Genomic DNA, 27,816 nt, shown 5'->3' on the forward strand with positions numbered 1-27,816 from the left:
AGGTCGGCTCTTTTGTTTTCCCGTTTTCTCCTGTTTTTGGTTAGGGAGTTCAGGTTAGTTTTCTGTATTTTATTTCTTGCATTTATTTTGATTAGGTAAGTTAGTTTGAATTGTAAAAGAAGATATTTTGTTTGTTGTTTTAGCCGCTCCCTCCCCTAACCCTTCCTTAGTTGTTGAGAAAAATACTAATAATAAATATTGTGAATTTTTAGTTTCGACTGACGTGTGTGCTTGGGAGCTGGGAGGGGACAAAAGTGAGCACATTATGTTCGCCCTGGTAAACCCCTAGGCCGGGCGTAACAACTTAAAATACTGCTACACACAAAATATGTATAATAGGGATATGCAAAACAATCAGTATGAATGAAGCAGTTCCAACAAACACACCAGCTACTTTACCATTACCGTCTCTTCAAACCAAATACGATCTGTATTAATTGTTGTGTTATAAAGCTAACAGCAGGACATGCAGTGGGTGCCCTGTCATTACATTTAGGAAAGTGGCTCTAATGGCAGAAAATATATAATTTACTGTGTGTTGAACCATTTTCTTTCAGCTCTGCTACAGTATAAGTGAATGGATGAGATCTGGTATTTTACTCAAAATGACTTTAAGTCTACTAAGTTACAATTATAATTACAGATAAATCTGATGAACGGCATCAGCTGTAAAAGTGTCTGCTCGCTGCCACTGTTTGCAGTTACACTGTTCACATAAACTTATGCAGATTTTATTTATAAATAGTGTTCAAGTCACTAAAATAACAGCGTAACACTTTTTCCAAGCATTTCCTGTGGGAATGATGAGGGAATGAATTTACAATGCACTGATGAGATGAAGTAAATAATGACCTGAGGAGCTGATCTATGGGATGCAATAACAAACCCACACTCACCCTTTGTTGTCAGAGCACACTCTGTCATCTGCTGTGTGTGTGCGTGTGTGTGTGTGTGTGTGTGTGTGTGTGTGTAGACGCCTCCTATGCCAGCTGTGAGCAGCTTTTCACAGATGCAGCAGATACAATAATCTCACAGCTCACACATGACATGCAGATTTGCTCTCACAACTGTTCATTTCATTCCTGTAATATGAACTTGTATAGCTATGTTTATTGTGTAACACCCCATTGATGGCTTCATGTTTACGTAATATTTTTGTACATCCCTATAAAAAAAACATCCACTTAGTTGTGCTGTTTAACGCTTAGACTTCAGATTGAGTGTTACTATGCTTATTGTAAGTGACTGTTCATGAATAGATGATAAATCCACTATTATTTTACAACAGGCAGGTAAAACAAAACTACACAAACTATTTACATGATGTCAGAACAGCTCGATTTTAAGGGACTATGAATCCTGCGAATATATGTGAATATGTTCATTTAGCAACTACAAACAGAGTTAAACTCATCTACGGTATAAATATACAAACTGTTTTCAGTCAGCTACTGGATATACCTCAACCCTTTCATGCATAGTGGTCACTACAGTGGACAGCTATTCTCCAGCTGTTCTCTTATATATTCATGGGTTTAGTTGTTTTAGTTCCATATCAACCAACACAGTGGACGCTGGTGCATTTTCTACGCTGACATTCAGACCATTACTGTAACTTTGCTGTTCTTGATAAACCTGGTCTGCACTAATGTGTTTGAGTTTAAATCAAGTGCTAATTAACAACAACAACAACAACAACAACAATAATAATAATAATAATAATAATAATAATAATAATAATAATAATAATAATAATAATAACTTTATTTATATAGCACCTTTAAAAAGTGAGTTGACAAAGTGCTTTGACAGACAAAGCAGAAAGGGACAACAGCACGATACAAGATGCAAGCAAAGACAACAGAAAACAGCACAATAAAAGAGATATGCACAGCAAATGCAAAAACATGACACTTCAAATAAATTGAGTGAATCGGAGTACAGAGCGCAGAGATAACATAACATGATGTTGTCAAATCAATGCAAAAATGAAGGAGTGAGATAAAACAACATCATGTATGAGAATATAAATTAATAACCAAACGGTAAAATTAAATATTCAACATTAAAAAGGGATATTATCATATAAAGTGTTATAATTGTTATAAGACTAATTATAGTTTTCTCAAACATTTTTTTTGGTATTATTTCCATGAAATAAGTAAAAACTAGTATTAGAGTATGATAAAATGTGAGAAAACATCAGATTAGCTGCATTAAAAATGTTTTTATTTCATAGTTTTCACACAGTCTATCACTTTATGATGATGGGTTTTAAATGTATGTTTCTTTGCTTCAAAAATTTAACGCATGGTGTCCAGCTGAGTGGACATTTTTGTAACTCCATGAAAAATAAATTAATAAAAAAAATTCAATTGCATTGTTTGTTTGTTTTTTCATGCCTAAAGAGGAATAAAAACCCTCAGGAAAAAAAATCTTGATTAAGGTTCTCATAATTCATGCATGAAAGGGTTAATGTATGGACTTGTGACACAACAAAGACTTGTACCAAACATATGTATCACATCCATAAAGTAATAGTAAACTATTCATGTAATGTCACTGTATTGAAAAAACAAGCCTATATGTTGTTTATAATGATGAGAACAGTGGCATAACCTTGCTGTTATGAGCTTAAAGTGATTTGATTACTTGTATGTAAGACTGGTTTTACTGGACTAAAATTAAATTCTATGGCCAGTCGCTGCCACTGGTTTTTACAGAGCTGTATTTTGGCAAAAATGTTCCATAATACATAGTTGAGTTTAACGGCATGGCAGTTTTCTTCCAGGAAATGAACACGGCATGATGCTCGAGGCAGAGAAACGCAGCAAGAGACGGAGAGACAGATGAAAGGTCCGACTTTAGGCAGTCTGTATTAATTTTTGATGACGTTTACAGAGACTGTGGTTTGGATCGGTAAATGTCTATCAGTGAAGCCGTATCGAAAAACAGATCTGACAATGATGTGTACGATCTATAAACAGCAAAAAGTTAAACTGTGAATCTTATATGCATTGTACTGTAATTAATTCAAGTCAATAAAATATAAGGAATATCAACAGAGAGGCTGGAAAAGCTTTTAAAACTTTAAAACATTGATTTCAACAAGAGCAGCAGCGTCTGCCACAGGTAAAGCATTTTGAATACATCAACAAAGACATTTCGGATTTTCTTTTTACAAGTCTTTAGAGTAACCAATTGCAAAAAATAAGTACAAATAAGTATTTGAGTCATAAATTGCACTCCTATAACACATGTGCACTAACCGAGCTAACACATATTTAGGATCAAAGTCACTAGGCCTCTTGTAATCTTACAGTTCAGGTTACTGGTGACAAAGTCAAACTGAAAGGGAGGCTCGGTGTAATTAAAAATATCCTCTTTATTGCAGTTTTTGTGTTTGATTTTCCCTCAGGGACATGCAAAACTGTCATCTGTTTTCATCAAGGCTTGATTCTCAATTAGCAAGAGAAAATCAGACACTTCACCTGAAAAACGCTGCCATAAATAAAAGCTTGAACAAATCAGGAATGTAGACGGCATGGTATCAATAAAAAGTATTTTTGGTACAGTAGATAATTTTACAGCATTTTGACAGCTAAAGGTCCTAAACTGCCTCACAACGATCAGCCGTCTCTCATTAATGACTAAAAGAGAAAAAGTTCACCCGCGTTCTGAGCCTCCATCCACAGCATGATTTAAGAGGTTGGTTACTTAGTACAAGTAAAAGATCCCAGACGAGAGAATAATTATCACTTCAGAGCTGAGCTTTAATCAGGATATTTTCACTTGTTTCGCTTGTCATCAGATGGCTTTTTCAAAAGGGAGCTGAAGCCCTGAAATGAGCTTCAATGCCAACTCCAGACAAAACCAACACATTTTACCTCACACAGCAATTGCTTTTGTTTGCTTGTGTGATTAAATAACTTACGTGTTTTAACAAATGAGTCTGGGTCTAAGCTGAGAAGATGACAGCCACGTAATAGGAACATTCATCCAAGGTGTAATTGTCCTAGAGGCGTCTTACAATGTGACATAAAAAAACAGACTCAGTTTTGTGAAACTCTTATGTTTGGAGCAGGTTTATTGTCTGATCTTTGTTAAATTTGCAGGTAATATCAGCAACTGCCTATAACCAAAGGCAACATAACACCCCATTGAGATTTTAGTCACACACAGACATTTAAAATAAAAACAGTCCCAATGCGCCACCAATCAAAGTAGAGTACCCTCCAGCTCATGGTGCCCCTAGGCAACACTGGACCCCTCCCATGTGAACATGGCCTCAGGTCACCTCCACTCATTTGGACTGTCCCTGCATTTAAGAAGTGTGCATATCTACACTGTAAAAAAAAAAAATCCTGTTGTTTTAATGGAAAAAAACTGGCAGCTATGGTTTCCAGAACAATACTGTAAAAAACACATCCAACTGTAAAAATATTTATGGAGTAACATGTAGATTGAACATTTTAAACATGTAGATTTAACTGGACTACACTTATTTAGCGCATTTTTTTCCACCTCCATGGTGTCCAAAGCTCTTTCCAAATCCACCAGGTCCAACTGGGAGCAATTTAGGGTTCAGTGTCTTCCATGGACACTTTCTCATATGGACAGTCAGAGCCAGGATTTGAACCACCAACCCTTTGGTTATTGGACGAGCTGCTCTACCAACTCTACCAACCCATTAATTTACAAGTTTAAAATGTTACATTGTTAAATGTGTACTTTTTTACAACTTTAAACATATATATATATATATATATATATATATATATATATATATATATATATATAATGCAAATATGCTGTTATTTCAACATTATGGTCTTGCAATTTAAACAGCACCACATTGTTTTCAATGTCCAGTTTTATTTTCTAAAAACAATAGAAATACATCATTTCTACATACAAATCTGGTTTTGTTTACATACTCTTCCTGTAAACACTACAGCTATATTTGATTTAATCGTTAACACAAAAATCTTTTCAAATTAACAACTTTGCATTGTATTGTCACTTACAGTTTTTTTATGTTGCAATTTTACAACTTTTTGGTGTTAATTCTACAGTCATTTTTTACAGTGTACACACACAAGTCAAATGCGGTAAAAAAAAAAAAAAAAATCACACATACAGTGCAGACACACAGAGTATTAATTTGTATGTTAGATATCATGTTGAAATCGCCTTTCTTTAGGCTGGTGTGGTGGATCACCTGGTGGACCACATCCAAAACAGTCCAAAGCCTTTTCTCACTACCTCGGGTTCCATTCCGGCCTGAGGCCATTTGCTATATGTCTTTCCTTATTCTCTCTCCCCCATTTTTTCCTGTCTGTCTCTCTACTGCATCAAATAAAGGCAAAATCAATCACCTTTCTTTTCCTAGTAATGTTAAGAGTAGGTGGTTCCGTCTATAGACCAGCTCCCACTTCAACTGAGGCAGCGGTTCTGTGAGGTAAGTCTACTATTTTTGTCCAAGTCATGTAACTGCTGGTAACAACACTGAAAAATGAGCAACAAATAAGAGAAAATCACCGAATACTAAGACTTGGTGCCAAAAAGAAAAGCACAGTCAGTTATCTTGAATTATTTCAGCTACGAGAAGGATGAAACTGAAACATGTCCTGTGTCGACAGTGCCTTGCACCTGTTTCCACAATGAAAGGAAACACAACTAATTCGTTTGACCATTTACGTCGGCACCACACAGCTATTATATCCTCATGAGTATTTTTCATATCGCAATATATATCGGAGGGTTAAAAAAAATCACAATGTCAGTTTTTTCCAATATCATGCAGCCCTAACAGTTACCCTTTAAGAAACCTGAATCTAAAACCTACAAAAGTCATGTATACATATTTGACCAAAAATGCAGTCTATAGGATCATCTCATTTGTCTGTTTTGTGCTTCCTTGATTCCTCCTGCGTTTGACCTGAAAATCAATCAACATGATGTTTTTAGGACGTCTCTGCTACTAAAATGCATGTTGATGATTAAAGACACTTTCCAGGGGAACAACAAGCAAGGATATATGTGTCCTTTGTGGAGGTCTTTTCACTGATTAGCACCCACGACGCAGAAAAGAGATGAAATGTACGTTTGGATTATCCCATCCACAGCGGCAGCAGGGTGTCATGTAGAGCCCGACCGATATGGGATTTTTGGGGCTGATGCCGATACCGATATTGGGGGTTAAAAAAAGCCGATATCCAATATATCGGCTGATATCCAATATTGGCCGATAACCAATATATTGGCCGATATATGAAATAAGAACACTGATCTACACGGGATATAATAATCTTATATTAGATAATCGTGAAGGTGGATAAACAGTGTCAAAAATCTTTGTTTATCTCACAAATATAATTTACACAACTTTCAAATGCAAACCATGCAATCACAAAAATAATTAGAGCAAAAAATATGACTTACCACACAGTGGCCCCTGAACTGAAATGAGTTTAATACCCCTGCTCTAGCGTGTATCAGCTCCTCATTTAGAAACTCAGTTGGTTTACTACTGTGCAAAACAGTGACAAATTAATACACCATGACTGAGATGATGATGACAAACACATTGGTCGTAACAGCAGCGAATGAAAAGATGGACTCATGAGGTGAGTACGGGTCACAGAGACAGACAACTATTCATTCTAACAATTACACCAACCAAAAATGAACCTTTTAAGGTCAGGTTTTACCCCGGATTTCTGGCTTTAGTGCTGTGGTTTGGTGCAGTGGGAGTGTGTTGTTGTGGGATTTAGGGATCCACCCCCCCCCCCCCCCCCAGCAAATCTAATGTCACTCAATTTAACTGAAAACTAATACTTTAAGACTATTACAGCATTTCCTGTAAGTTTGTAGTGGACTTAGGCAGATGGGTGGAGGTTTGGATTTCCACCTGTGAGAAAATGTAACATTTCTCGGTAAAAAGCTGTTTGTGTTTAAAGCTTTGAATGGACTGGCCCCAGAGTACGTCACGGACCTCATCCAAATTTATACCCCAGCGCATGCACTGAGGGCCAGCTCCAGCTCCAGCTCGTGTTACCTAAGACGACACTTAAAACCAGGGGGAGCCTCTTATTCTTTATGAAGTTTCCCTTGGCAAAGCAAATTTGTTCAGCACCAAAAGGCAGCTGGACTACCACTCTGCTGTTATGATGATGGACAAGACAGGTTTAAACAAGTGTTCAGAGAACGCAAACCTCCATCAAGCTCCCCGAACAGTGTGCATGTGTGGATCGACTATTTCTTTTTAAACTATGGATGTGCAAAACAAATTTCATAATGATATTTCACGAATTGCATTTTTTATGATTTTTTGAAAGTGGTGCATAAAAAATAACAAAAGTCAACAGAGCGTAACAGAAGAGAAATGGAGCAGAAGGATATTTTGTGCAAAGTTGAAGCTTGGTACCAGTCATGTGTATGTCAAATTATATTAAATTCCAATCAATATGTGTTGAGTTATAATGAAAAATGTGTGGTAAATGGGATTTTCAATGTTAAATGGAAATGTCCACAGAGTCCACATTCCACAGTGGATGTGGACAATTTTGTGCCAGATACAAGATATTGTTATTAGCTACAGGTGGATCAAATTGGAGGCTAATTGGAGTCATTTTGAATTTTTTATGAATTTTGGAAACACAAACACACAAAGCAAAGTGATCACAATACCTCCAGGCAGAGGTAAAAAAAAACCAAAAAAAAAAAAAACCTGGGAGCACAGGGCTTTCTCTGTGTCAGGAGCGCCGTCTATGGTCTCGTGGTGCTTAACCCACTCCCAAATGGTGATTAGGTCACTTCCGGTCTCGGGCAGAGATCACATTCACACAGCAACATACCGTGTTGGAGTATGGGAAGTCCAGACCCAGGACTACCTTCTCAACTGGACTCAGGCACAGTACTCAAGCACTAGGGATGGGAATCGATAAGAATTTAATGATTCCGATTCCATTATCAATTTTGCTTATCGATCCCATTCTCTTATCGATTCTCATTGGGTGAGGGAATAAAAGAGTACAAACGGGCATGTTTGCATTAACTGTCTTTTATATTTCCATCTCTACATAGAAAATATAACATATACAGTATGTACAAATAATAATAACAGATGACGCTGGGCCTGGTTTGGGGGGGGGCTACAGTGAAAGTAAGACGCTTACTAATTCCTCTATTGCCGCATATTGCCAGTTCGACTCAGCTCGTCTCCCGTTGTTGTGCACCTCATTTCCTTTCCCCTACCTTCAGAAACTTGTATTTGGGTATGACGTTTGTTGCCCACACTGGAACTGGAACTGGGCCCAGCGTTCACTCTGCTGCTACATTCACAAGCGTCACTAAGTAGCGAATCAAATATGTGACATTCCTGTAAATGTTGTGGACAAATGTTTGAACATATTGGAGGGATTTTACCCTTTTGAAGACATGGAAGCTTTGACAGTGTTCCAGTGGACCTGTTGTCATCTTTTTAGATCATTTCTGCCTCAACGCCATGTTGGCTACGTTCTGACCAAAACAATGCAGCGTACACGCGACGTCATCACGCATGCGCAACAAAGGCGGAATCGATAAGCAGAATTGTTAAGCAGGCAGGCAAAAAATTCCAAGGAATCGAGCTACTGGGATCCAGTTCTCAAAAAGAACCAGTTCTCGATTCCCATCCCTATCGAGCACGGAACAGTTGTATTCACATGGATAAAATTAAGCGGACTTTGGGGTCCGTATCCGAGTACGCTGAGTGAAAACGCCCTTAAGTAAGGAACCGTGACAGAAGGGAAGGGTTGAAAATCTTTGAGTATCTATGAACAGCTTAATAGGCTATACACTGATGACTGAATTTACTATAGTACTGTTCAATCAGCATGATTAATTAGTGTTACTGTACCAACTAAAAACACAGCTGTCTCTACCCTGTCAAAATAAGTTATCCGTAATCATATTATACAAGTTAATGTGACCCAAGACAATTACGTCAAATCCTTCCATAGTAAATATGTTGAAACAACTTTTACAAATTAAGTTGGACCCATGCATTGCAAATAAGTAATAGTAATGCCAATACTTTATGTTCACTTAGCATACTTACAGTTAGTTGGTTCAACAAAATTGTGTCTCACTAAATGAAAGCATTTTAATTAGGTGGGAATTCTTTCCATAATTTTATTACATTCATCCAAGAAATTGTTTCTTTGAGTGTACCCTGGACATGATTTAAATACTGTCACACAATGCAATAAATTTATATGAGGGGAACAGGGAAATTATGTGTTATGTGCATTAACATGATTCTTTCAAGCTTTGTGATTTGAATTAAATGCACTAACTTTACATGCACCAGTTCAAAGAAACAAAATGAAAAAGCGTGTCACATCTCCTTGTTCTGATCGTGTGGGACCGATGTCCACAATAAAATCAAGTAAACTCAAAGAATCCTTTTTATTTTCATTGTAGAGGCAAAGAGCGAAGATGAAAATTTAAGAAAAAATGATAATGGGATTTTGGATGAAAAAATATCGAAAGCTGACCTCGTCAAAATCTGAAAGAATGAAAGAGGGAGAATGAATTCAGACAATGTGCTACTAAAAATACTCTTTTAATGAAGGTATGCACTCCTGGATACAGACAGGAATATGAGTGGATTTTTTTTGTTTTTTAATCATTTCATGTCTTTTAAACAGCTTATGAGGAGTTCTCTTTTGTGAGTCAAAAACAAGAACATTTTGTGCGTGTAAACATACAGACCCCAGGTTTATACCCAGAACCCTTTTGGTGTGAGGCATGAGCGCAAACTGCAATCTAACAATATTATTATTACCCCCACCCCCACCCCACCCCCCGAAGGGAAGATAAGGGGTATTGTTTTTGATTCGGTGTGTTTGTTTCTTTGTGTGTTTGTTAACATTTCAGCAGCAAAACTCTTCGTTCGATTCTTACCAAATTGGGTTTATAATTTGCCAGTGACCCAGAACAGATGTCATTATATTTTGGGAAAAGTAGGTCAAAGTTCACATTTTTTATGATTTTTTTTTTTTTAATCTTCCCATTTACTTATGCTTTATTATGCCCAGCACCACTTGTTTATTTATTTATTTTATTTAACCTTTATTTACCAGGTTAGTCCCATTGAGATGGGGGGCAGCACTACAGTTACATTATTACAGTTTTACAATAATAAAAGCATTTGTAATTGCAGAAACAACCATATACAACCAGCCGAAACATTTACAGACCAACAGCCTTGATTGCAGAGTTTTAACTCTCTTTAAAATCAGTCAAAAGAATCAGTGTCTGTATATGGAGCTCAGACTGAAGCTTGTTCCAGGCATCAGGAGCTGAAAACTAAAAGATTTTTTGCCTAATTCAGTCCTTACCTTTGGAACAAACAGTTTCAAAGTGTTCATTGAGCGGAGATTGAACTGCCATGAATACACAAAAATCTGTATTTTCTTATGGCAGCTTTCTAAAACTCCAGCAAAAATGTGTATTATATTTGAATACATGTGAAAGCAGCTCATTGTTTGCTTTGCCTCCCCAACTCTGATTCAGTGTCCTCTTATCCAGGTGCTGATCCACGGGTGTTCCTCTCTCCGACCCCCTCCATCTGTGTGTGATTGTATGAGTGGACACCACTGTTCTGGAGTCAGAGCAGATCCCATCCACTGAAACACGTTCAATAATCAGGACCTCTTCAAAAACTCACCCTGCCACTTCCACAGCTAACAGAAGCTAGATTCAAGGACCAGTCACTTTAACACACTTCCAGCCAATTTAAACCCTGTTACTCTTTCAGTCAGACTGTTACCTCTTTCTATCCCTACACTTGATTCACTTCTCCATCTCCCTATGAGATAAAATTTACATTTTATTACTAACTCTAATGAACACTACCTGCTGGTAAAGAAATATTTTGTAGAAATAATACATATAAATGATAAATATACTATATTGGACACTGTGTTTGGAGAAAAAGATCACAAGCAAAATCTTAAATTTAAAGAAAGCAAAATCCAAACATCCTGGCTCACTCAGACCTTGGCTAAATAGGCTGTTTAGTTACACAACTACTTAAAAAAAATTAAAAGTGGAGAACAGTGCACAGCCCTGAAATGGTTAATATATTTTTCATTAATTCATTTGGGTGCTGTGTGCTCATTGCATTGTGGGTAAGTGTGGTGACCCATAGCAAATGCCAGCACTGCCAGCACTTGTAGACAACATCTAGCAAGAACATTACTTTTTTTCTATCAGGAACAAATACTCACAGAAGGAATAAAATTCAATAAACATACACAACAATCTGAAAAGCACTTGTGGCATTTCAACCAATGTTTACGTCTGTGGTTCGTTTGAACAGTTATGTTTTAGCACCACCTAGTGACTGGACTGCAAACTGCAGAACCAAGTGCACATGAATGTTTTATTATGAAGCTGTGTGTCATTAAGGGTGTATTCACACCTGCCTTGTTTGGTCCATTTAAACCAGAGTTCGTTTGCTCCCTTGGTTCGGACCTTTTGGGCTGGTGTGAATAAAAACCACCGAACTCTGTTCCGGACCAAACAAGTGAACCGAGACCCAGCTGGAGAGGTACCATACAAACCCTGGTGTGGTTTATTTGAGGTGTGAAAGCAGACCAGACCCGATTCGACACAGTTGTTTTTTTTTTTACTATTGTGGAAACGGTGCGTTCTTAGTTCATATTGTCACTGTAGAAAGGCAGAGGTCAAAAGCCAGTATAATTTTGGTTTATGTTCCCGGTAATTGAGCTTCATTGTGGGTGTGGGTTGGATTCAGTACTTATGAAAAACAATAACTTGTGGACATTTCATTTTCAGAACTCCGGTTAGATTTGACTGTTGTGCTTGAAAAGAAAAATAATAAACTACTTCATCACCCCCTGCAAACTTTGCCTGCATTAAGGAATTCTGTCCCTGGCTAAACTTACCAGTGATATAGGATAGCTACACATAGGTCAGCAGTACGGAGCACTAATGCTTTTTGATAACAGTCTTTTCATACACTAGCATAATTCCAACTTCAGACCTGTTACGTCTTGTGTAAAGAAGAGCAACAGTCACAACATGATGTGCGCACATGAGCGCTGTCCTCCGTAGACGTCTGTCTGTGTCTTCGTCATTGAGAAATGAATTCTACAATATCGTAAACCTGACGTTGCATCAAATGCTCTTGCTGCGCAAACATTTGTGCAAACGCCTGCATCTGTAAAAACCATATCGCTATGACGATAACAAAAACAGCACGCAAAATTTCCATGATTCTCTCCTTTCACTTTGGACTTTGCACTTTAATCGACACTGCTCATTTCTGTCCAATGGCTGAACGACCTCAGCACATGTGGTTTTGTTTACAGATTTTGGTCCACTTACAAAAATGCACAATGTGAAAGCAAACCGCACCAAAAAAAAAAAAAAAAAAAACTTGGTCCGGCCCAAAGCAAGTGAACTATCAGACTTTCCTGGTGTGAATACACCCTTAGATGTCATTTTTATATTTTTAAATTTTCATTATTCATGTAGGATTTCACTGACTTTTATTTATTACTAACAGGTGTGTCAGTTTTCTGTGAGATTTAACAAGTAGTGAATGATCAGATCCTGTTGTTAATACTGAATAAATGAATGAATGTGGATACTTTATAAATAAAACTTTTTTTTTTTTAGTTATTTATAAGTAATTTTTAGGGGGGGTGTTATTGCTATTTTTTTATATCAGTATTTTATTATTTTTATTATTTTATCAGTAACTTACACTATTTTTAACTAAATGCTGCTGCCAGTCGGGGACCTGAGTACAATATTTCGTTTCTGTGTATTTTTATATGCTGAAATGACAAATAAACTTGAATCTGAATCTGAAGTAATATAGGAATGCTACACAAAACAAAAAAAAATAGAACCAATGGCCCTGCATCTCACATATCCGGCATGTTCAGTCAAGGATCAATAACAATTTGAATTTGTGAGGTTGTCAGGTTCTGCCGCTATATTAGAGTCCTGTGGTCTTGATACAGGAAATCAATCTCCCAATAGAACTGGGTGGTACTTTCACTGGAGGAGAACTCAATAAATTAAAGTCCATATATGACTTCCTATATTCAAATATATTCCAAATGCAATTCATTATCTCAAAACTGTGAGCAGAATTTGTAGACGCTGTACAAAGGAAGCTACATAAAAAATGTTTAAATGAATCCGACCAGAAGTTTTGGAAAAGAAGACTGTTGAAATCTAGACATTGGTGACCTTGAGTTTGACCCTTTAAGGTCACTCAAGGTCAAAGGTCATGGACCCAAATGAAAGTCCATATATGACTTCCTATCAGAGCTCAACAGTGACTATATTGATATCTGTAACCATTTTCAAGTTATAAACCAGGGGTGTCAAACTCATTTTCTTTCAGGTTCCACATTCGGCCCGATTTAATCTGAAGTGGGCTGGACCAGTAAAATAATAATATGATAGCCAATAAATAATGACAACTCCAAACTGTTTTAGTGTAAAAAAACATGACATTCAGTTATGCCAATATTTACATTTACAAACGATCCAAACAAAAAGGATGTGAATAACCTGAAAAAAAAGAAATTTGTTAAGAAATATAAGTACAATTTTATCAATATTATGCCTCGACTTATCATTCATACATATGCATATGTACAGATCAGACCTACAAAGGCACAAAACATTTAGTGACAGGCAAAGTATTGTTAAAATTGCGCTTAACTTTCTTTAGATATTTCAGCTTGTTCATATTTGTTCAGGTTATTCACATTTTATTGTTAAAGAATAGTTTGTAAATGTAAATATTTTCATCATTTAATGTTTTTTGCACTAAATCAAAGAGAAAAAATTGGTGTTGTCATTATTTATAGGTTATCATTATATTATGTTTGAGTTTGACGCCCTAACTTGCACTTTCCAAATTCATCCCACAGACCGGATTGGACCTTTTGTTTGGCGGGCCGGTTTTGGCCCCTGGGCCGCAAGTTTGACATCTGTGTTATAAACCATCAGCATATGGACCATTACAAGTAAAGGCAACTTTTTTAATATTGCAAAAATATGTCTAAAATCCAAAAAATCTAAATTTCTCAAAACTGCGACCAAACTTTGTAGACATTTTCCCAAAGAAGCTACATATGAAATTTGAAATGAATCTGAACAGTAGTTTTGTCAGAGAAGATTTTTGAAGAAATGACGATGATGATGACGATAATGATGATGAAGATGATGATGAAGATGATGATGGCGGACACGGCGCCTTTTCAATAGATGGACTGGGAGCTAAACATCATGTTGTGAACATTCTCTGTGAAAGTCTGCCTTTAATGTTTAATAAAAGGGCACAAGTATTACCAGAAAAAACATTGTTTTGAAAAACAAAAAAAGATTTTACAACCAGCTCCCTTTTAAAGTTTATAAATGTAAATAATAAATTATATTAATAGTATATTTTCACTGATGTACTGACATAAATAACACATTAATGGCCTGTATGGATGAGTACTAACTAACACCTGGTATTAAGTGGGAGATGTCTAGGACAAAAATTAGAGAGTATAGATGTGGTGAGATGGTATCAGTTTTCCTGTTGGTACTAATAATTAAAAAAACAGATTTCCTATATATCATTACTACTTAAAAGTTGTTTTGCAACTAAGACATTTATCTACATTTTGTGCTATTTTAGACCTAGAAGTGAGACCTTGAGTCCGATGTGTGTGACGGTCAGATAAACCTACACACAGGCCGTGGTCTTACTGACAGTGCATCACTAAATGAGTGTCTCAAAACAGAACTAAACAAAAAGGGATTCAAGGTTTCGTCATGGACACAACACAAGTCTTTTGTACATTCAGACAAAAAACACAAACCAAACACCTGACTACACACACAGCAAAAGTCCACCAAATACAGGCAGAGAAATACACTGGAAAAAATCCAAATCTTACCAAGTGTATTTTTCTAATTTCTAGTCAAAATATCTCATCAAACTTAAAATAAGACATAATCACCAAAAGAGTAACTTTTCAGTGAGATATAAGAAGTTATTTTTAGACAATAGATCTTGAAAATCTTATTTAAAGAAATCTTACCAAGATGATTTTCACTTCTTCAATTGGCAGATTTTTTTTGCTTGAATTACACAAAAAACATCTTGACTTGAGCAAAAAAAAAATCCAAGCCAATGACGATTAATCAATAAATTGCATCCCTAATATTGCACTTTCAGCCTGGTCAGGATTACTCACAGATATGAAGATGTTGAGTAGGTTTTCCAGAGTGGGCAGCTGTGGGATGAGCTTCTGGACCACTTTGCTGAAGGCCTCAAATATGGAGTGGTCGTATATACTGGTCAAATAGAAGCTGGAACAAAGAAAAATTAGACTTATTTCAGCTCTTTGACCACAAACTAGTTGAAATAAAAAGCTAAGAATAATCAGAATTTAAACTCGACACAACAGATAAATAATAAGCCCGTTATATAATGATACAAGTATGAATAGTGGTCAATTTTGATGGTATAAGAAACATGAGAACAGTGGGTGTAAAAAGGACTTCAGCCTTATACTGTACATATAGCCTAATGTGATCTCAAGTGGACCAGTTAAGTAATAACTTATAAATGACCTCAACCCTAAACTTTTCTTTGTGTTTTAGAGTGAAAAAAGTAAAATTACATTATGAAAATGTTTGCATCCACAAACAACCTGAAATTTGTTTAAAAAAATAAGTGCAATTATGTCTCAGTTCATCATCTACACATGTGCATGACAAGTTACAGGAATTTTGAGAAATTTGAAAAACGTGAACACAATTATTAGGAAAAAATATAATAATATAAAAGAAATATGAACAAAATAAAGAATAACATGAAAAAAAAACTACAAAAGTTTGCGAAACATGTACAAAATGAACAGAAATAAATAAATAGACCAAATATAAGCCACCAATATGATCAAATTAACAAACAATAAGAAAATATGCATAAAAATGAGCAAAAACATTCACCAAATGATGTTAAAATTGCACTTACTTCTGTTAAGACAATTCAGCTTTTTCATATTTCTTCAGGTTATTCATATTTTATGTGAAAGAATAGTTTGTAAACATTGTCATGTAACTGTATGATAGTCTTTTATTGGTCAGACCCACTTGAGAGCAAACTCGTCTGAATGTTCTGAACTAAAATTAATTGAACATCCTCGATTGTTAATGCCTTACATATAATTTTTGCATTTCATAAATTCAACCCGCAGGCCGGACTGAACCCTTTGGCCCACGGGCCGTATGTTTGACACCCTTAACGTACAGGATTAATCCACCTAAACCGCTTGTATAAAACCAAGCGATAAAGCTGCAGATAAAGCTGACCTCAGGTGTATTCGTTCCAGGCCTGCGTCTGCCAGGTCGTCGTTGGCCCGTTTGTGGATGTCCCTCTGCTTCTCAATCTTGTGGTCGTCTGACAGACCGTCCACTTTGTGAATGAACACCTCAAAGCTGATGTCAGGGTTCACTTTGTAGGCTCTGGTGACCGTCAGGTGCAGTCTGCTCAAAGCCTCCACATAGTCATCCTGCAATGAGAGACAGGTAAGATCCACTCAACCACATCCTGGGGGAAGGCTTATAGACGTCTTATTTCTGCTGTCACTGATAAATCACAACTACAGTTAGATGTAACATGTCTGGATGGTTTGAAGTCAAGGTTGGTTCTAAACTGTCAGAAACGCTTGGTCTGTAAAATGTTTTGCAAATTTGAAACATACCAAAAGTCACTACAAAGAAAACTGACATTGTACAGTCACGGAAAAAAATATGAGAAACATTAAAAGTCATCAAAAACAGTGGTTATGCAATCAAGTACCAACTCCTGTGTGTATCATGTGACTAAAACAGACAGAAAAGAAAACATGGAATGCCTAAAAGCACTGTTTTTGGCAGTACAATGGTGTAAGAACTTCAGTGATTTTGGTTATTATCAAGAAAACCATGGAAAATGGCTCGATATCAGCTCTTAGATTAAACTCTTATGAGCTATTTTTGTTGTTGTCATTATAATTGTCCACACAAATGTACCTTTAGTTGTACCAGGCATTAAAATGAACAAGAAAATGAAGAAAACAAGGGTGGTCTAATAATTTTTTTCCGTGACTGTATGCGTGTCTTCCATAGACTGTATCCTCAATAGAGACCATGGTAATGCTGTTATTTGAAGACAAAATATCTGGGGCTCCCCCTAGTGGCTGGCTGGAGCATAGTTTGTAAATTCACCCTTGCAGTGAATTCAGTAAAAACAGAGAACGCAAACCTCCGCCAAGCAGCCCGAACGGTGTGCGTGTGTGGATCGAGTATTTCTTTTTAAATTAAACAGTTTCCAGGTTGTTCCACACAGCAGAAAAAGTTGAAGCTTGGTACCAGTCATGTGTATGTCAAATTATATTAAATTCTAATCAATATTTGTTGAGTTACAATGAAAAATGTGTGGTAAATGGGATTTTCAGTGTTAAACTGAAATGTCCACAGAGTCCACATTCCACAGTGGATGTGGACAATTTTGTGCCCGATACAAGATATTGTTAGAAGCTACGGGTGGATCAAATTGGAGGCTAATCAGAGTCGTTCTGAATTTTTTTATGAATTTTCAAAAACTGCTCAATGATGAGAGAAAGGAAAATTGTAGATTCTGTGACCTTGCTGTGACCTTGAACTTTGGCCTACTTGGCCCAAAATTTAATGGGCTGGTCCCAGGGTCTAGGCCTATCTGTGGGAACAATTTGGTAAAGATGGTTGGAAGAGTTTTTCCGTAAAGTTGCTAACAAGCAAACAAACAAACAAACATGCAAACACACAAAGCAAAGCGATCACAACACCTCCTGGCGCAGGTAATTACACACATGCTTATGTATAAAACACATAACTACATAACATGGCAGAAGACAAAAGTGAAACTATGGAACTGAGTACGCTTGTCTGAATAAGTTTTAAACTGGGATTTGAATATGGTGACAGAGTCTGAATTTTTATGTGCTCCAGGAGGGCATTCCAGAGGTGGGGGGCTGAGAGACTGAAGGCTCTGGACCCCATGGTGGTCAAGGGAGCAGGTGGGAGGGTGAGTTGGATGGATGAAGATGACCTAAGAGTGTGGATCGAAATAAAACATGGTTTCAGACTTTCATTCATTCATTTTCTGAACCCGCTTTATCCTCACTAGGGTCACGGGGGTCACCTGGAGCCTATCCTAACTACATAGGGGCGAAGGCGGGGTACACCCTGGACAAGTTGCCAGTTCATCGCAGGGCTGAACATATAGAGACAAACAATCACTCTCACACCTATGGGCAATTTAGATTAACCAATTAACCTATCAGTGTACGTCTTTGGATGGTGGGAGGAAGCCGGAGTACCCGGAGAGAACCCACGCAGACACGGGGAGAACATGCAAACTCCACATAGAAAGGTCCCACCCCCCGTCGAATGGTGTTGGAATCAAACCCAGGACCTAATTGCTGTGAGGCACGAGTGCTAACCACTGCACCACCGTGTCACCCAGTTTTAGACTTTTGAGGTCAAATTTCATCAGGTACATTTGTGTTCAAATGTTGGTCAATCTCCCACATTTTTTATATATTTTTTCCAAGCAGACCACAAAATATGAAACAAATATGTCCACCCTGTCACCGACAAATACATGTAAAATAAGTGACAGGGTGCACAGTTTTGGCTAAAGTTAGCATTTAATGACCACATGTTGGTCAGTAGGTCATCTTTGAAGAGGACTGTGTTATGTTCAACAAATATATTTAAAATTTCTGAGAAGTTTTATATTAAATGATATTTTGTGGTGACAGGGTGGACACGTTAAGCTTGACCACATCTAAGTGCAAACAAAAAAATTATAACTTTTTTAAAAATGTAAATGTAAATACTGAATTCAGACAGCTGGTCTTAATGCACAATTTGGATTTTTTTGTGAAATCTGATTTTTTGTGTGCTCCTTCATATTACAAATTAAATGTGACTTCTATCAGTTCTCAGTATGAACTAACTGTGACCCTGAAGTGACCCGCATGTCAAATAGAGGTCCTGACATAATATGTGACCACACAGCATACACGGTGTTTACGGAAATAAATATGGAGGTATCTTGTATCGGTGTGTGTGGCACTGATAAAGTTTCTCTACAACCAAAGTCAGCACCATCACAGTCAAATAATTTTAAGTAGAAGATTGAAAAAGAGGAGCGCCAGGTTTTTTGCTTTGGCCTTTTGTGGTGCAATGGCTGCTACGTCTGCACAACAGAGTATCTGGATGCAGAGTTGTAGTCAGGAGTGGTGGGATAGTGATGTTAGCAGCTTCACTCACACAGACTTCATTCAGAATTTTCGAATGAGAAGAAGAACGTTCAAATACATCTGTGACCGCCTCTCCGTAACATTCTTATGATAAGACACTCATCTATGGCGACCTATATCTGTTCGCAAGCGTGTTGCAGTTGAGCTGTACTGGCATTTCAATGACGTAAAGGTTGGATAAATGTGACCTAGCCTGACTGATGTAGCATGTATCAGATTTAGGACCACATATGAAAATGGCCTGGGTCGGATTCGAAAAAATTGGATTTGTGCTGTTGAAACTGCCTTTAACAGGTTAGATACAGGTCAAATAGTGGCAAAAAAATCAGATTTGGGCCACATTTGACTGCAGTCTGAACGTAGCCATAGATTAGGTTTCCACCTCCAATAAAGACACTTAAAATAATGATGTCATCAGTGATGTTCTCAACTACATTATTAAAGGGACGATTCCCCCAAAGTGACAGGGTGGACAGCAATTTCAGGGACACATGTACAATAAATATTAAATATTATTATGAAAAAAAATATATAAATAATCAAAATGACTTTCTGAGTATAATGACAACATCTAAAAAGTATGTTTTTTTTGTTTTTATTTAAACACTTCTCAATCTCAATAAAGTTAGAAGGGCAGTGTGAGGGACATGTCCCTCAAAGAAAATTGTATAAAATAATAAAATCACATTTCAAGAGGTTTAAATTGTACTGATATATGTGTAAGTGTTTGCCCATTCATAATAAAACCTCAGGACTTCATTATTTTGCCATGTGTTCATGGTGACAGATTCTGCAGGACACCAAAGGCACTGCACAGCGGTGTGTGTTAACAATAACTGTGTTTCAAGGTTTATACAAAGTGATCATTTTTGACACATTAAAGCCTGACCTGCGCATCAATGACAAAGATCAGCGCTCCGGTTCCTCTGAAGATCATTTCATAGTCAAACGTTGGGTCGAAGAAGTCGATTTGTCCAGGGAAGTCCCAGATCTGGAAGCTGACAAAGGAGCTGCTGGAGACGTCCTCCCTGCAGATCTTGTTGGTGCTCTCCAGGAACAGGGTCTCGTTGGGCGACATTTTGTGGAAGACCACTTTCTGGATGGAGGACTTCCCACTTCTTCTCAGACCCATCAGCAGGATGCGGGGTTTGACTTCTCCATTCAGAGAATCACTGAAGCCCAACACTACATAATACAAAAACAAATAAAAACAAAAAAGAAACACCAGGTTAAGTGTGTACAAGTGTAAATCTGTCCACTTTAGGACTGACTTGATAAAAAAAACACCACACATGAAACTGTTAAGAGCAGCATTTGATTTGATACTGGCTAGTAACTTCTCTAAAATGGAACTAAAACTTTTTTTTCCTACACAGTATACATATTTCAAAACATTTTTTAAGTTCAATAAAAGTTCACAAGATTACCATTGCATCTTGTTTTTTTTACAACTGTAACAAAATAAACTGCTTCAGTCAATTACCTACTTAACAGACCATTTTCAAGTTACCAAGTTTACTTAAATGAGCCATGAAAGGAAAAGGAGAACAAGTGTTCAGAGAACGCAAACCTCCGCCAAGCACCCCGAACGGTGTGCATGTGTAGATGGACTATTTCTTTTTATATTAAACAGTTTCAAGGTTGTTCCACACAGCAGAACAAGTTAAAGCTTGGTACCAGTCATGTGTATGTCAAATTATATTAAATTCCGTTCAATATTTGTGGAGTTATAATGAAAAATGTGTGGTAAATGGGATTTTCAGTGTTAAATGTAAATGTCCACAGAGTCCACATTCCACAGTGGATGTGGACAATTTTGTGCCAGATACAAGATATTGTTCTAAGCTATGGCTGGATCAAATTGGAGACTAATCTGAGTCGTTTGAATTTTTTATGTATTTTCAAAAATTGCTCAATGATGAGAGAGAGGAAAATTTGGGATGTAGTGACCTTGCTGTGACCTTGAACTTTGGCCTACTTGGCCCAAAATTTAATGGGTTGGTCCCAGGGCCTAGGTCTATCTGTGGGGAAGATTTGGTAAAGATGGTTGGAATAGTTTTCCTGTAAAGTTGGTAACAAACAAACAAACAAACACGCAAACAAAAAAACACACAAAGCAAAGTGATCACAATACCTCCTAGCAGAGTTAACAAGTGTTGCAAACTGTAAAGGTACTTGTATTTTTGATGCAGTACCAGGTTCTGTCAGTAGATGGTGGTGTTGGATGTTTAGAAACATGAAGCCTCTCAAGTGTTTTCTCTGTGATGTGACTCCCCACACTATAAAGCTGTATTCACATGTAAAAAAAAAAAAAACTGCTTGGAGAGATAACTGTCCTGCGCAGAGGCGAACCTGAAAAGACACTGATTTGATTAATGAAACACATATTAGTCAGAGAATAAAGTATAAACAATAAAAACCATTTCCAGATGTAATGAGTGCAGGTGTTTCTTAGTCGACTTCTTTTAGAATTTTTTTCCTGTCCCTTGTTATAAACCTTTTCCTATGTACATAGATGTAGGAATAATAGTTATAATATTGTTAAATTATTTATATTTTTAATGAAAATGTAAAATTGTCTTGGAGGAGGAGCAATATTAATTTACCAACACAAACATATGGAATATATGAATAAAAGATAGGCACTTTTGGCTTTAAAAACAATAAGTGTTGTCAATGTTCTTTTACTAATATGGTATAACAAGATAACCCTGGAACCCAGACAGCACCTATGCCATCTGGAAACTGTGGACATTACAACAGATTATTTTCATTTTGACTCTTTTATTTGCAACTTATAGTTTTGTTTTTTTTTTATATAGTTTTATTAATATCTGTGATAGTTGTAGTCTCTTTTCTAATATGGTGTAGCTGTCAGGTCATGTGACTAATCCATCCACAAAAACAACTATAAGAGTCACTCACTAGGTATTAGTATTTAGTTACACTAGAGGTCTCAAACATGTTGCCTGGGGGCCAAATCCAGCCCACCAAAGGGTCCAGTCTGGCCCCTGGGATGAATTTGTGAAATACAAAAATTACACTGAAGATATTAATCATTTTAGTTCAGGTTCTACATACAGACCAATTTAATCTCAAGTGGGTCAGATCAGGAAAATACTATCATAATAACCTACAAATACTCACCACTTCACATTTTTTTCTTTGTAAATGTAAACATTTTCATATCATTTTACTGTATTTACACTAAAACAGACTATCATTTAAAAAAACGCAAATAACCTGAACAAATATGAACATTTTTAAATTTCTGAAGTGCAAGTCTAGCAATATTTTGCCTTTTATTAAATGTTTTGTGTATTTGTTGATCCACTGTGATCTGTCAGTTGTAATGTACATGTGTAAATAATAAACTGAGTCATAATATTGTTAAAACTGCATCCAGTTTTCTTAAGAAATGTTAGTTTGTTCATGTTATTCACATTTTTTTAAAGGATAGTTGGTAGATGTAAACATTTTCATTGCATAATTTTACTTTTTTTTTGCTCTAAAACATAATGGAAAGTTTGGAGTTGACATAATTTAGATTATTCTGGTATTTTATTTCACTGGTTCGGCCCACTTCAGATCCAGTGTGGCTTAATGTGGCCTCTGAACTAAAATGCGTTTGACACCCCTGAGTTACACTGTAAGTTGATGAAGATACAACACTATAGGATACTTCTCTCAGATTGCAGTTTACTTCAACTTATATTTTCTTATAAAAAAGAAAGCCATGTGAATATGAGGGGACTGTGAGTAGAAAAGGAGCGCCTCTGCCTTTCCTCTCAGCCCAGGCTGGTGGACAGTCCTACACTCACACTAATACAGTAGTTGTGTGTTTCTCACATTCCTGCTGTGACACTGTGACCTTGATCGCTCAGTGCTTTGTAACAAACAGTCTTTCAGCTGGAAAACACTGAGGAGACTGCACACTTTCATATGCTATGAAATGATGAATCTCCAGTCAGTGTGCAGCAAAGAGCATGTTCTTTACCGTCTGGTAGGAACAGAAGTCAAACATGGTTCCAGTTTATCTAAACCCAAAATAGGCTCTTCTCAGGACTGTTGTCAGGTTGCAGTCCAATGCAGACATGAACAACTGTGGGGGTTGAATCCTTCCTTTTTTTCTTTTTCACGTGTTCATGAACATAAAATACAACAAACAGTAGAGCAAGGCCAGCTGAGGGTTACAGTATTCAACAAAAGATATCCATAAATAACACGATAAAAGGAAAATAAGGGCATAACATGACCATTTCAGCGCTGATGTCTGTTTTAAATCCAATCCATTTGTCCCATTTTCTATCAAACTCATCTTTTTTTTAATCTTAAGGTATAAGTCATTTTTCCATCACCCATATTTCCTGCACTATACAGTGGTCCCTTGCCAATTCGCGCTTTAAGTTCCGTGGTTTTAGTTATTTGCGGATTTTTTGTAAGTGTTATTTTATATAAAAATGTTAAAAGAGAGAGAGAGAGAGAGCGAGAGAGAGAGAGAGAAAATGTAGAAATGTCAGTTCATGCATGCCCATGTACGTGTGTTTGTGTGTGTTGATGCTCGAGACCAAAGAGAGAGAGAGAGAGAGGAGAGAGGAGAGAGAGAGAGAGAGAGAGAGAGAGAGAACTGATTCGTTTCTTGTGCGTATGAGAGGAAAAGAGAGCTGGGAGTAGATGTGCGTGTGTTCGTGTGTACGTATACGATGGACAAGCGTCACGAATGAAGAGAGGAGAGAGTACGTATCAGCTGTTAGTACGTATGCACGTGTGTGTGTGTGCTTTGTTTACTTATTCATAAAATATATTTATTTATATGTAATTTCTTTCATGTAATTTATACATGTAGTACGTATTATTTGTATACATGTACATTAAATTTATGTATATATTTTTGTGCATGTACATGTACATGTCCAACTGACATTTTCTTGTGTTATTAATCATTCTTTTCTTTCAGATGTTTTACAGTACGTATATGTACATGTATCAGATCTATATATATATATATATATATATATATATATATATATATATATATGCATGTATACAGGGGCGACACGGTGGTGCAGTGGTTAGCACTCGTGCCTCACAGCAAGAAGGTCCTGGGTTCGATTCCAACACCAGTCGATGGGGGTGGGACCTTTCTGTGTGGAGTTTGCATGTTCTCCCCGTGTCTGCGTGGGTTCTCTCCGGGTACTCTGGCTTCCTCCCACAATCCAAAAACATGCACTAATAGGTTAATTGGTTAATCTAAATTGCCCATAGGTGTGAATGTGAGAGTGATTGTTTGTCTCTATATGTCAGCCCTGTGATGAACTGGCGACTTGTCCAGGGTGTACCCCGCCTTCGCCCCTATGTAGCTGGGATAGGCTCCAAGCGACCCCCGTGACCCTAGTGAGGATAAAGCGGGTTCAGAAAATGAATGAATGAATGCATGTATACATGTACTAATCATTGTTTTCTTTTATATTTATTTCATAATTATTACATTTGCAGTACTTATATACTATTTGTAGATACATACATACATGTACCTAGGTGTAGGATAGGCTCGGGGGGCTCCGGCTCCAGTTCGCGGATTTTTGATTTTCGCGGGGGGCGCCGGTCCCCATTAACCGCGAAAAATAAGGGATCACTGTATCTAACTATTGTTTGTATCAAGGTCGGTCTATAGCAAGGGTCTCAAACATGCGTCCCAGGGGCTAAATGCGGCCCGCCAAAGGTTCCAATGCGGCCCCTGGGATGAATTAGCAAAGCGCAAAAACTCCACAGTCAAGGCTGTTGAACTCATTTTAGTTCCGGTTCCACATACATTCAGCCGCCAGGTTGTTAACACGCACCAGTCGTTGGTCCCACATCACACCAGTACTCGCATCCCTACACTGGCTACCAATAAAATTCCGCATCCACTTCAAAATACTCCTAATTACTGTTAAAGCCCTGCACAACCTCACCCCCAGCTCCATTTCTGACCTCCTAGTTCCCTACTCACCATCACGACCACTCCGTTCATCAAACATTAGCCTCCTAGCCATCCCCCGCTCCAACTTCTCAACAAAAGGCGACCGTGCTTTTGCAATTCTGGCCCCAACCCTCTGGAATAGTCTTCCCCATTACATCAGATCATCAGATTCTATAGACACCTTCTAGCGACTCTTAAAAACTCACTTTTATAAACAAGCATTTCATTAAATCTCTTCTGTTTACGCCCCAGTGAATTCATGTTACTGACTTGACTTCTTCCCTGGAGTCTCTGTGCTATATCACCTCACAGGTCTTCCCAGGATCATCACCGGTTTTTCCCTGGATCTTCACAGGTTTTCCTAAGATCATCTCTGAACCTGCTGCTGTGGTCCTGCCTCTCTCCACCTTTATCGTCATCACTCACTTATCCATATAGTTACCATAGTGTTTATTATACTGTTCTATACATGTTCTAGTTCAGTTATCTGTGCATGTGTCTCCCCCTACCTTCACCCTCTCTCCCTCTCCCCCAGTCTCACTCTATCTCTATCACTCTCTCTTTTCTCCTCCTTTACTTTCTCGCTCTAACCCCAACTGGCCAAGGCAGACGGCCATCCTTCAGGAGTCTGGGTCTGCTCCAGGTTTCTGCTGTTAAAGGGAAGTTTTTCCTTCCACTGTCACCAGTCATAAGTGTTTGCTCCTGGAGGATTCTGTTGGGTTTCTGTAAATTGGCTTAAAATTTGATTTGATTTGATCTATCTCCCCTTTATGTGAAGCACTTTGTAATATGTTGTTTTAAAAAGTGCTATATAAATAAAGCTTTACTTACTTACTTACAATATGATCTACAGTAAAATAATAACAGCATAAAAACCTACAAAAAGTAATGACTCCAGATTTTCTTTTCGGTTTGATGTGAAAAAAATAATATTATATTATGCCTATAAATAATGACAACTTTAAAGTTTAGTCTTGTTTTAGTGCAAAAATAACATTCAATTATGAAAATATTTACATTTACAAACTACCCTGAAACAATTAAACATGAATAACCTGAACAGATATGAACAACCCAAAATTTCTAAAGAAAATTAAGCACAATTTTAACAATTTTCTGCCTGTTCCTCAGTGTTTAGTGTCTTTGTAGATCTGATCCATAATGCACATGTAGAAGTGATAAGTTGAGGCCGAATATTGTTAAAATTGCACTCATTTTTCTTAAGAAATTTTAGCTTTTCCAGGTTATTCACATCTTTTTAGTTTGGATAGTTTATAAAAGTAAGTATTTTCATAATTTAATGTGGGGTTTTGCACTAAAACGAGGACAACACTTTGGAGTTGACATTATTTATACGTTATTATGTTATTAGTTTACTGGTCCGGCCCACTTGAGATCAAATCGGGCTGAATGTGGCCTCTGAAATAAAATGAGTTTGAGACCCCTGGTCTATAGTAAGCCAGTTTCTTGTTATGGCCTTCCTGCCAGCCGTGAGAAGAATTTTGACCAAGTAATGATCTTCTTTCAGCACAACTGTACTTCTATTTCCAAATATAAGTTGGAAAAATTCTTGGTAACCGTATATCTTAGTACCTCATTTATCACAGTTTACTTTGGGGGTTGAATCCTTAAATGATAATGACTACACTCAGGACCACCTCTCTCCTGCTGTAAAGTGACACAAAGGAAAACAGTGAAGAAATTAATAAAATGTTGTCTTTATGTTAAGGAAGGCAATTTGGTCTTGTGCTTTGTTTTCCCACATGTGAGGATTAATCTCTAACTGGTTTATATCTACTGTCTGTGAGTGTTATACTGACTCCTGTCCTGTCTGCTGTGACTGTAAATATGTGTTTGTATGATCTGCAGACTGTTCAAACCAAGTTACCCCTTTGGGATGAATGAAGTTAATGTTGTTGTTAATGTTGTAAAGGAAGAACATTTTATGGTTTAGAGTCCTGGATAGAAAAAACAAGTACTTTGTTTGGCCTCTGGGTACTCATGCAGGGTTTCTGCAGGTATCAGCAAATCTAATTTAATGCTTTTTATTTCCCTTTTTAAAGCCACTTTAGACTAATTTAATGCCCATGTCCAACTGCAGATACAGTTTTATATATAGTTTTAAGACGGTTCTGAATAGTTCCTCCTCCTTGCATTTTCCCATTTTTCCGATATTTGCTCATTTTTCCTTCACTCTTTTGCCACAGCATGAGCACGCTCTCAGCATGTTGTATTCCAAGCATCTGGTGTTGTGACTGTGTAACAGCCATAAACAACAGCCACCCATCAATCATCACACTATACTTCCAATCAAAATTATTAAAGGATTATATAATCAAAATAAATCATGAATAACAATGCTTTTTTTTTTCCATCAAGTGTATTTAATTTTTAATGCCTCTGGACATCAAATTTGATTGAAACCATGTCAAAGCCATGTTCTTTTTCAACAAACCTCATATTTCA

At 37.1% G+C, this 27,816-nt stretch overlaps 1 protein-coding gene across 1 annotated transcript in view; it reads right to left on the reverse strand.

The window, feature by feature from the left end:
* The window catches only part of rragd (ras-related GTP binding D), a 122,134-nt gene that overhangs the window by 90,318 nt on the left and 4,000 nt on the right, over window positions 1-27,816 (reverse strand). Inside the window, exons 2-4 of the mRNA XM_030125880.1 lie at window positions 20,278-20,573; window positions 16,411-16,610; window positions 15,288-15,402 (exon numbers count right to left, since the gene is read on the reverse strand). Of these exons, the coding sequence (XP_029981740.1) occupies window positions 15,288-15,402; window positions 16,411-16,610; window positions 20,278-20,573 (611 nt within the window). The remainder of the gene's footprint in view (window positions 1-15,287; window positions 15,403-16,410; window positions 16,611-20,277; window positions 20,574-27,816) is intronic.

The sequence above is a fragment of the Sphaeramia orbicularis genome, chromosome 22, assembly GCF_902148855.1.
Source record: "Sphaeramia orbicularis chromosome 22, fSphaOr1.1, whole genome shotgun sequence".
NCBI lineage: Eukaryota > Metazoa > Chordata > Actinopteri > Kurtiformes > Apogonidae > Sphaeramia > Sphaeramia orbicularis.